Below are 10,867 nucleotides of genomic sequence, written 5' to 3'. Positions count from 1 at the left end.
AGCAAAATCTGCTATGGAAGGAAAGCGTCAAGCTCCTCTGCTCTGGTTCATGTATCTTTCTTAATGAACTACTATGATTCCTTAGTCAAACAGACTTACAAAACCCAGTGTTTCCACCTTTTTTTTTTGCTAGTCCTGGGACTTGAACTCAGGGCCTAGGCACTGTTCTTGGGCTTTCTTGAGGTTAGCACTCTTACCACTTGAGCCACAGCACCAATTCGGCCTTTTTCTATGTATGCGGCACTAGGAATCGAACCCAGGGCTTTGTGCATGCTAGGTAAGCACTCTACCACTAGGCCACACTCCCAGCCACCACTTTTTTTCCTAACTGCTCTGCTGAATCCCAATGACATTCACCAAAAAAAAAAAACCACCTTTTCTGATTTAATTTTCTTTCCTGCCCATTTTCTTATTTTTATGACTATTTCAAACAACAAAATATGTAACAAAATAGTTGTCAAGTAGTAATAAATGCTAGGCATTAACTAACGTGGGAACAGAGAAATAAAAGTTTCCCCTTAGTGTGATGGCTCTAAGAAACGGAATGGACAGACACCATCGCCTATGTTGGCACCTGTCTGTAATCCATGCATGTGATTCACAGGTTTGTGGTCTGAGATCAGCCAGGACAAAAGTGTGAGACCCAACCTGGAAAACAAACTAAAGCAAAATAGGCTAGGGTCCTGGCTCAAGGGGTAGAGTGCTGGTCTGGCAAGCAGAGAAGCCCTGGGTTCCATCTTCACTACCACCAACATAAATTAATTCATCAATAAGAGCACGGGAGTCAGGTGTCACCCACAAAGCCCAGCACGGCACAATAAAATTGTAAAAACAAACAAACTTAGATATGTAGAGCTCTGGCTCAGAGTCTACAACAGCCCATCCTATCCATCTGGGGTCTGGCTGCTATGCAGAAGCCAGCAATTCAAGAAACCTGGCCATTGGTGTAGCAATCCATTGGCTTTCCGCACACTGCCGCATAAACGCCATAAACGACTGCAGATTCGGAGCTTAGGGTGCAGTTCCAGAGAGTGACCAGCAGGTGACAGCAAAGACCACCATTTCCTTCCCACAGCTTCCACTTGGCAGAAAATTTCCCTGGCCTCCAACCAGACCCCCACAGAACCCATGAGCCACCCTCTCTCTCAGGGCCTGAGACGTAGGTGGTGGCAGAAGAGGGGAGAATAGTCTTCAAAAGTGATGGTTCCCAGTTTTGTTTCCAGATGCCCATCTTTCCTCCCCCGGCCCCAAGAAGCTTCAGGCTGGGCTCATGCAAACTCTCTGTGCCTGGTTTTCTCACCTCTTCTCTGCATGTCTTATCTCTATGGTTCTCACAGGGGCCTCTCTCTCCTCGGAGATACAGCAGCCTAGTGAGCAAGGCTGACCTGCAGTCACTGCCCGCCCCTACCTAGTGCCTTACACTTTCTCCTAGGGTTTGTTGACTGACTGACCGACACATAGAATGGTGCTGGCCCCAAGCTACCCTCGATGGGTGTCCACGGCGATGGGATCACAGGAGGTCCTGGTGTCGTGGTGAACTTGATGACATCCAAAGATGATGACCTTGTGGTGAGCAGGATAAGGTCAAGTATGGATGGTGACCTCATCTCATAAACCCCCAAGGCCCCCACATTTGGTGTCTGGGGGACAGGAATGGGGTTGCAGCAACTCCCCCCCCCCCGTTCCCCTCTGCACTCACTTGGGGCCTTGGAGTGGACGCTGGCTGACAGTCCAGAGCCTGGGCACTAGCGGGCAGCCTGGCATCAAGTCCCTGAGTGTGGCTCTTCCAGCCTCTTCTCGCCACTACCCTCTCCTCGGGGGGGCCTGGAGTGATGCGAGGCCCAGACCCTCCCCCTCCCCCCAGGGACAGCATCAAGAGTCACATCTTTGCCTCTGGGGACCTTATCACCGTGTCCTCATCAATCACACAAGGGCCTTTCCTGAAGGGGCTCAGGACCAGGCCAGAGACCGGGGTGGCTGGCCGAGGGCCAGGAGAAGGGGCTTACACACCTTGCACCAGGCCCTCCACCCCACCCCCCATGGCATGGGGTCCCGTGAGGCCTGAGCAGCCTCTGAGCTGCTCCTTAGCAGGTAAGGCGACGCCCAGAGTACTGTGCCTCCTGTAACCCAGCACCCAACCTCTCTGGTCCTTAGCAAGAAAATGAAGCGGGAGGAGAGGCCATGCGCGTCCCCAGGCTGTGACCTTCCAGACACCATCAGGTTGTTATTCTTTATTTCCGGTGTGGTGACGTTGTTGTGATTGATTTCCAGCATGGTGAACTCCACAATCTCTTGGCCGCTTCTGACCCACACGCAAGCACACGCACGCACAGGGACACACCCAGCAGATGACATCAGGAAGACAGCCTGGCTACCCCCCCCCCTCAACTCCACTCAGTCCCCCCAGGGCCCACCAGCTGCAGCCAGCGAGGGGTCCCACGCCCCCAGGCCAGGCCCCATCCCTGCCACCCCCCCCATAGCGTCCCTAGGCCAGGCCCCTGTCCCCATCCCTGTCCCCGGCTCCAGGGTGGCTCAGATGGGCCGATCCTGCCCTCGTGGCAGGCCGAGCACGCGTGCGGCTGCCAGGAAGGCGACCCCGGTGAGCAGCTCGGAGCCGAAGCTGACCCAGCCGAGGGCCAGCGACCAGCCAAAGCGGATGTCCACCCGGTCCAGCAGCGTCTGCTCCTCCAGCAGGTGCAGCGCCGTCCGGAAGGCGGCCGCAGAGTAGGCAATGTACACACTCATCCCGGCCAGGGTCACCAGCGCTGTGAAGAACGGACCCCGTGAGTGTCAAGGACAGCACCCGACCCCCCCCCCCAACACACACACACACACACAACCCCAGGATGGGAGCGCGGGCCCTGCAGGGTGGACGTACCTCCAAAGAGGAAGAGGGTCCCCGAGAGCAGCAGGAGGAGGTAGGCACGGAGCAGGAAGCTCAGGAAACCCGTCATCCCACCAAAAACCATCAGGATCAGGCTGAGAGGCAGCAGGATGACAAATGTCCCGTGCATAGCTGGAGGGGGGGAGGGAGGGTGGAGAAGAGGGAGTGAACCAGCCAATGGGATCACTACCATTCAGCATGCAATCAACAAACGCACCCCAGAGCACAGACCCCACACACAACAAGGGGCCCTGCTTGGATCACTTCTGCCATCCTAAAACAGAGCTACGGTGAAATCCAGCCGCTGGTGGCTGGATCTGTGACATTCTTATTTCCAATTAACTACCCCACCCAGACCCCCCCCCAAAAGCCACAAATGGGGCAGTGGCTCAAGGGGTAAAGCACTAGCCTTGAGTGAGAAAGCTCAAGGACAGTGCCCAGGCCTTGAGTTCAAGCTCCAGGATGGGCGCAGACACATACACGTGTGTGTGTGTGTGTGTGTGCGTGTGTGTGTGTGTGTGTGTGTGTGTGTGTGTGCACAAGCGGAGCCCCCACCCCCTCAGACCCCAGGCATTTAGGGACTACATCGGCCCAGTCACTTGGGGACAAGCCTGCCTGCCAAGACCACTGCCCACAGCAGGATTGTTTTGTCAGAACCAGAGAGCATCAACCAAGGGAGAGCAGTGGGTGGAAGGGAGAGGTCAGACACAGGAAGTCCGGGCCTCTCACTGCCTCTGAGCTTCCTGCTAACAAATGGAGAAATGGGGGCGCAGCTCTTTCTCTCCAGACCTTAATTCACCACGTATTTGCTGGGTGTTTACCAAGAGCTGGACAGACCTTGAGCCCTTTTCAGTCCTTTGGGCAACAGGATAAACATGAAAATGAATACTCTCCTCCTTCAAGGCTAACAAACCTTGGTTTCTTCTGGAAAAGGTTTCTCCACGCCAAGTCCACACGGCAGGGTGCCTCCACTGTTCCCCTCAACTCCTCTAAGTCACCCAGTCTTGGCATTGATCTCCTGCCACTGAAAGTGTCTTTGTCACCTGTCTTACCTCCCAAGCATTCGTTCCTCCAGAGGCAGGTTGTCTCCTCATGAATTGCCATTTCCCTGAGTTTCTGTCAGAGATCTTGAAATACAGTGAGTAGTCAATTGCTGACCTTCCAATTGAATGGATGGGTAGGTAGATGGATGGCTAGATGGGTGGATGACGGATGGATGGGTGGATGGATGGCTAGATGGGTACATGATGGATGGATGAGTGGACAGGTGGGTGGGTGGGTGGATAGATGGATGGGTAGACAGATGGATGGATGGATGGATGGATGGGTAGATGATGTGTGGATGTGTGGATGGGAATGGATGGATGGATGGATGGATGGATGGATGGATGGATGGATGGATGGATGGATGGGTAGATGATGTGTGGATGTGTGGATGGGAATGGATGGATGGATGGATGGATGGATGGATGGATGGATGGATGGATGGGTAGATGATGTGTGGATGGGTGGATGGGAATGGATGGATGGATGGATGGGTGATGGATGGCTGTGTGGGTAGATAGTATGGATAGATGTGTGCATGATGGATGGATGAGGGGATGGGTGGGTGGGTGGATAAATGGATGGGTAGACAGATGTATGGATAGGTGAATAGATGGATGGATGGGTAGATGGATGTGTGGATGTATGTATGTATGTATGTATGGATGGATGGATGGATGGATGTGTGGGTAGATAGGATGGATAGATGTGTGAATGATGGATGGATGAGTAGATGGATGGGTGGGCGGATAAATGGATGGGTAGACAGATGTATGGATGGGTGGATGGATGGATGGATGGATGGGTGGATCTTGAGCTACATAATGTGGCTATGATGCAGAAAATATATCAGTTTCTGGAAAAAATATGGAAGAAGGAATCTGGACAGGTGGTGGGATGTTCAGTATTGTGACCCTGGCTCTACAGCTAGGTATGGATGTGTCCCTCAGGGGCTTACACACTGATATCCAATCCCCATTGTGATATATTAAAAATATGGAGGCCGGGAGTTTGGCCTAGTGGTTAAAGTGCCTGCCTAGCATGCACAAATACCCGGGTTCGATTCCTCGGTACCACATACATAGAAAAAAGCTGGAAGTGGTGCTGTGGCTCAAGTGGTAGAGCTCTAGCCTTGAGAAAGTCCAAGGACAGTGCTCAGGCCCTGAGCTCAAGCCCAGGACTGGCAAAAAAAATAAAAATAAAAATAAAAATGAAAATATGGAGGCCGCCAGGCACTGGTGGCTCACGCCTATAATCCTAGCTACTCGGGAGGCTGAAATCTGAGGATCATGGTTCAAAGCCAGCCTGAGTAGAAGAGTCTATGAGACTTATCTCCAATTAACCACCCGAGAACAGGAAGTGCTGCTGTAGTTCAAAGTGGTAGAGCCCTGCCCTTTCCTTGAGCAAAAGAGCTCAGGCACAGTGCCTAGGCCCTGAGTTCAAGCTCCATGACTGACAAAAAAAAATGGAAACCTAACCTGATGAATGTGTTTGGAGTGGGGTCTTTGGGGGTGGCTAGAATTAGATGACGTTATAGAGCAGAGCCATACAATAGAACGTAGGTGGAGCTACTAGAAGAGCGAAAGCTGGGCATATGTATGTGCCTGAAATCCTAGCTTGGGGGGAAGGGAGAGCTAAGGAGTGAGGATCAAGGGTCAAGGTCAACTCAGGCAAAAATCTTGAGATCCTGGCTGAAAAACAGCCGAGATTCAAAAGGACTGAAGTGTGCTAGCAGAGATCCTGCCTGGGAAGTAAAGTTCCTGAGTTCAAAGTGAGGAAGAAGGTAAAGAGAAGGAAAAGGGAAAGGGAAGGAGAAGGAAAAAGAGGAAGAGGAGAAGGAGGAGGAGGAAGAGGAGGAGGAGGCGGAGGAAGCAGCTATACACACACTCCGACATTCAGGCCCCTGATCTCTGCCCACCATTAAGCATCACCAGATGCATCTCAACTTTAGCTCTCCAGGGCTCCGAAATTAACCTCTCCATTGAAACTCACCCAGAACTATGGTGCCATGTTAATGGCAACAGAAAGAAAATAATAATAATAACCAGTCATCAAAATGCTGAAGATAAGACCTCCATCGTGAACACATGACTGTGCCTTCAGGTCCTACAAGGTAACCCCATAACCTGGGCAAGTTATAAAGGGGATCCCCAACTCTTCCCACGGCTGAGAGAACATGAAACCTGGCCCCAGGGGACTGCCTGCACTCTGTCCTCCATCCTCCTTCCTGTCTTCCTAAGGAGATGCCTGGGGCAGGGCACACGCTGCACACCCCACCCCCAGCTCTGCACCCTCCCCACTTTCAGCCCCCATCCCCATCCCCCTAGGCTGTGGCCAAGAGATGAAATCATTTCTCATGTAGAAATTAATGAGGTTTCCTGGAGGCGGCTCAGCCTTTGGGGACCCCAAGTGCTGTGAGCCAACGTGGTGCATGTTCAATTAAATGTCTGAGTGAGAGCAGGCTCCCCACGGGACAGCTGTAAAACCTCCTGCTGAAATTTGGCACACACACACACGCATGCGCGCACGCACGCACGCTTGTACATGTCTTATTCTTTGTTATTCCATTTTCTTTTTCAGAGCGGTGGAACATGAATAGTGATTCCAGGTCTTGTTCCACTTGGAGACCTTCCCTCCTCCTCCCATGCCTGCCTCAAGCCACACACCCCTAAATGTGCGTGCAGAGGATGGGACATGTTTAGGAGAGACTGACTATGCCATGGGGAGGGGGGCTGAGAGGAGGGGGCAGTCCATGGCTGAAAGACCAATCAAATCTGAATCCCAGGCCAGGACATACAAGCTGTGTGGTTTGAACAAACCACTGAAGCTCTCTGAGCTCCATCGACAAATTGAGGAGAACTGAGCACTGATACAAATGGGTGAGTGAGGGCTGAAGGTGGAACACTTGCCTAGCAGATGCGTCTGAAGTAATATTCAGCAGAGCTGTGAGCCCATGTCCACACCCAACATGGTGCTGGGACAGAAGGAACACGTGACTCGGAGCTTTGTCTGTGTGTTTATCCTTCCAAACCACCACCCTTCAGAGCATCAACTGCTGATAGGCATCAAGTTGTGGACCTGGTCCAACTCCACTCGTGACACACGAGGGTACTGCTCACCCCAGTGTTAGTCTTTTTTTTTTTTAAAACAGATTATGTAACACAGGGCAGAGGGAACTGGCAGAGGAAAGCTGCTCACTCAGGGCAGCCAGGAAGCAGAGAAAGCAGGGAGGGAGAGGAAGAGAGAGGAGGAGGAGGAGGAGGAAGAGGAGAAGGGGCAGGAGAGGGAAGGGGGAAGAAAGTCTCTGAGGACCCTGTTCATTCCCAAGGCACCCTTCCTATGGCCTCCAAGGTAGGTTTCACCTCAACTTCCCATTGGTCATGAACTGGTCAGTGGATTGATTGATCTATTGATAACGTAATGATCATCTTAACAGAGCCATCAGCTGGGGCCAGGCCTTTATCACAGAGGCCTTTGGGGACATGAATGTCCAAAACATAAAGACCAACGGGCCTACCCGTGCCTCCCCTCCCTGCCCACCACACACTGAGAATCCCCCCCCCCCCAGGCCCTGGGAAGCCTCTTGATGTCTGCCCCAGCCGCTCCTCTGTGTCTGTCAGTTCCTCTCTCCGTTCACCCAGCATCATGGGAGGGCTGGTTTTAATTTTCCACCTGGCTGCAGCAGCCTAGACACCCAGAAAGATCAGAAAGCCAATCTCATGATTTCCCACACACACACAACTCATCTCTCACAGGGAGGGTGGCTCGGCCATGTCACCAGCCCTGGCACACTGGTCACCAGAGATTCAGAGCTGGCTGACATGACTGGCCTGGCAGATTCCTAGCTCTCTAGGGTCATTCTGCTCTGGACACCAAAACATCACTGTGGTCCAGGAGACAAAATCACCATACATGGCGGGGTCTGTGGACAGAATGTTCCACGGGAAACCTCTCCCTGCCCCGGTTGACACTGGAGAGAATGGGAGGGGGGATACAACAGGTCATGAACTCAATGCATGGGCTCACCTTCAGGTTCTGAGCTGGCAGAGAACCAGGGGAGGGTTTGGTGACAGGTTTGCCTAGGAGCCCTTGGTCAGCCAGGGGATGGTGCCACACTATGGGGGCACTGAGGTGGTCTGTCTGCTGGAGTTTTCTTGGAAGAAACGGAATGAGAAGGAGAAGGAGAAGGAGAAGAAGGAGAAGGAGAAGAAGAAGAAGAAGAAGAAGAAGAAGAAGAAGAAGAAGAAGAAGAGGAAGAGGAAGAGGAAGAGGAAGAGGAAGAGGAAGAAGAAGAAGAAGAAGAAGAAGAAGAAGAAGAAGAAGAAGAAGAAGAAGAGGAGGAGGAGGAGGAGGAGAGCGGGGGGGGGCAGGGGGAGGGGGAGGGAAGGCGGGGGGGGGAGGGAAGGGGAGAGCAGGGGGAGGAGGAAGGGAAGAAGAGGAGGGGGAGGAGAAAGAGGGGGAGGAGGAGGGGAAAGGGGAAGAAGGGAAGGAGGAGGATGGGAAGGAGGAGGGGGAGGAGGAGGAGGAAGAGGAAACCAACTAACTCTCTACCCAATGATCGAGGAGGTTGATGGCTGCATATCACCTGGTTTCTCCTCTCCGGATTCTGCAGACAGAGTGAAACGACTTTACATAATAAGAGAGCTTGAATCAGAGTCAAAATTCATGGCAGCGGTGTGGGTGGGGGAGAGAAATTGTAGAGGAGAAAGCCTGTCTCTGAGGTTGGTTTACAATGAGCCTGAGATCCGAAGGGGCAGCTTGCCCTGTTTCTGGCATCATGCAATTCTGGTCACATCAGCTCCCACTCCGGTTATGTTAGGCTCATTAAAGCCACTCTCGCCTTCTGTCCCCAAAATAACCTTAGAAGGAGGGGTGGCAGCTACCCCCACTCTGCCACGAGGGAGACAAGGCTCAGAGACCTACAAGGGAATGGCCAGCACCAGGCAGTGAGCTGCCGGCTTGTGACACTCTGCACACTTGTCAAAATCCTGGGACAGACAGGGTGGATGCATTAGCAAATTTCAAAAAGAAGTCAGGCAGCCACGCGTGTGTAGTAGCAGACGCCTGTAATCCCGGCATGCCTGAGTTTGAGGCATGGCAATTATCAGTTCAAGGCCAGCCTGGGCTACATCCAGGGCAGTGTGAGCCACCTAGAGAGACCCTGTCTCCAACTAAAAGCCCGTTTGGGGCTGACTGTCGTTAACCCTCAATTCTTCCATACATGGGGGAAGATGACTGAATGCCAGTACCAAGCCTGGCATTGGTCATGGATGGGACTACAGCTGGGAGAGTCGGGGATGGGTGGTTCAGGGAAAAGGGGCTGGTGCTCAGGTTCCACTGTGAAGATCCACATTCTTCCCCCCAGCACCCCCCCCCCCCGCCCTCAGGGCTCTAGAGGCTCTGCCTTTCCAGCACATTTTCACTGCACTTCATGGAATCCTCACGCGTGGTGTTGACATCTCATTCTGATCCTCGTGGAAAATGAGGCTCAGAGATGTTAAGACGCCAAGCGCCGCAGTCAGAATCTGAGCATCTCCACTCACCAGAGCCAGTTAAGATTCTAGGAGTCTGGGAGCTGGTGGCTCACGCCTGTAATCCTAACTCCTCAGAAAGCTAGGGTTTGAGGCTCGTGATTCAAAGCTAACCCTGGGCACGAAAGAACCTGAGACTCTTATCACCAAGGGACCTCCAGAAAATCAGACCTGGAGCTGTGGCCTTGAGCTGAAGAGCTCAGGGAGAGTGCCCAGGCCGTGAGCTCAAACCCCAGGACTGGCACAAAAGTTAAGTCGTGAATGAATGAATGAATAGACCGAAGGCCCTTACCTCCCCCTGCAGAAGTTGTCCCCCTCCCTGGCATGCTTCGATGGAGGAACCCATTTTCCACACACGTGTACACAAACCCTGTGCTCTCCGCTGCCTTCTCAAATGGATCCTGGGTGCCAGGTAGTGTGCTGGGTGGATACTGGGACAGTCTGGGCTTGGTCCCAGACGGAGGAACCCATCTCCTCTTAGCAATTCACCTCCTTCCACACGCTGGTGACCGGTGACAGCAAAACCCACCCCTGGGATCTACTGCCCCCCCCACACACCCAGGGGGTCAAGCCTTCTCTCCCAACTTCTGGCACCACAGCCAAGTTCAAGCATCACCTCGGATCCTCCAGTCCTTTTGCTCTGCTGTTCGTTTCTCTAACTTTCATCCCCTCACCACCACCTTCCCCCACCCCCCAAAAAATTAGTGAGACGGCGTTGGTTGAATGAATCCTAAACCACACATGGCAGGCCGAGCAGGGCAGGCCTCCTCCTCCCTTCCCCCCACTCCAGACGCTCTCGTCTCCCCCCTCCCCGAGGTCACCCCGATGTCCCTCTGCTGTGGAGGAGCCCTCGGGGGAGGGGGTCCCCCAGGTCCACCCTCAACCAGCGCCCTCCCTCCAGGGACTCACTGAGAAGCTGCCGGCTGGAGTCGCTGACCGTCAGGTTTCCCTGCCAGAAGGGGTTCATCAGAGGGGTGCACGACGGGCTCTGCACTGGACGGGGCGAGGAGTCAGGGGGGGACCCCGCGATCGCCCCACGCGGGCGCACCGGGGACGGCTGGGGAGGGGTGGGGGCCCGGCCCTTCCGGAGGGGCGCCCGCCCGCCCGCCCTCTGCGCCCCTGGATGTCGCCTGCGGGGCTCGGATGGGGCGCGGGCGCCGCGCGGGGCGCGTCCTCACCCCGGCAGGTCCTCCAGAGGCCCGAGTGGGAGCTCAGGGGCTCGAGCCGCCCGCGGTCCTCCGTCCCCGCGCCGCTCCGCTCCAGCCGCTCGGTGTCGATGATGTACCAGAAGTCCGTGCCGATGGCCGTGGCCAGCAACACGAAGCTGAGCGCCCCGGTCAGCGCCGCCGCGCCCGCCAGCGCGCCCAGATGCACCCGCATGGCTGAGCCCGGGACCCCGCCGCCGCCG

The 10,867-nt window shown here is 54.3% G+C and overlaps 1 protein-coding gene across 1 annotated transcript in view; it reads right to left on the bottom strand.

The window, feature by feature from the left end:
* Positions 1–2,485: 2,485 nt before the first annotated feature.
* The window catches only part of Tmem114 (transmembrane protein 114), an 8,385-nt gene continuing 3 nt past the window's right edge, over positions 2,486–10,867 (bottom strand). The window contains exons 1-4 of the mRNA XM_090325024.1: positions 10,638–10,867; positions 10,369–10,452; positions 2,879–3,016; positions 2,486–2,765 (exon numbers count right to left, since the gene is read on the bottom strand). The exon at positions 10,638–10,867 is cut by the window's right edge and continues 3 nt beyond it. Of these exons, the coding sequence (XP_090181150.1) occupies positions 2,533–2,765; positions 2,879–3,016; positions 10,369–10,452; positions 10,638–10,839 (657 nt within the window). The 5' untranslated portion in view covers positions 10,840–10,867 and the 3' untranslated portion in view covers positions 2,486–2,532. The remainder of the gene's footprint in view (positions 2,766–2,878; positions 3,017–10,368; positions 10,453–10,637) is intronic.

The sequence above is a fragment of the Megascapheus bottae genome, chromosome 36 (genome assembly GCF_031878675.1).
Source record: "Megascapheus bottae isolate mThoBot1 chromosome 36, mThoBot2.hap1, whole genome shotgun sequence".
NCBI classification, from domain to species: Eukaryota; Metazoa; Chordata; class Mammalia; order Rodentia; family Geomyidae; genus Megascapheus; species Megascapheus bottae.
Note: the sequence above shows the minus strand (reverse complement) of the source record. Positions and strands in the feature narration are given on the sequence as shown.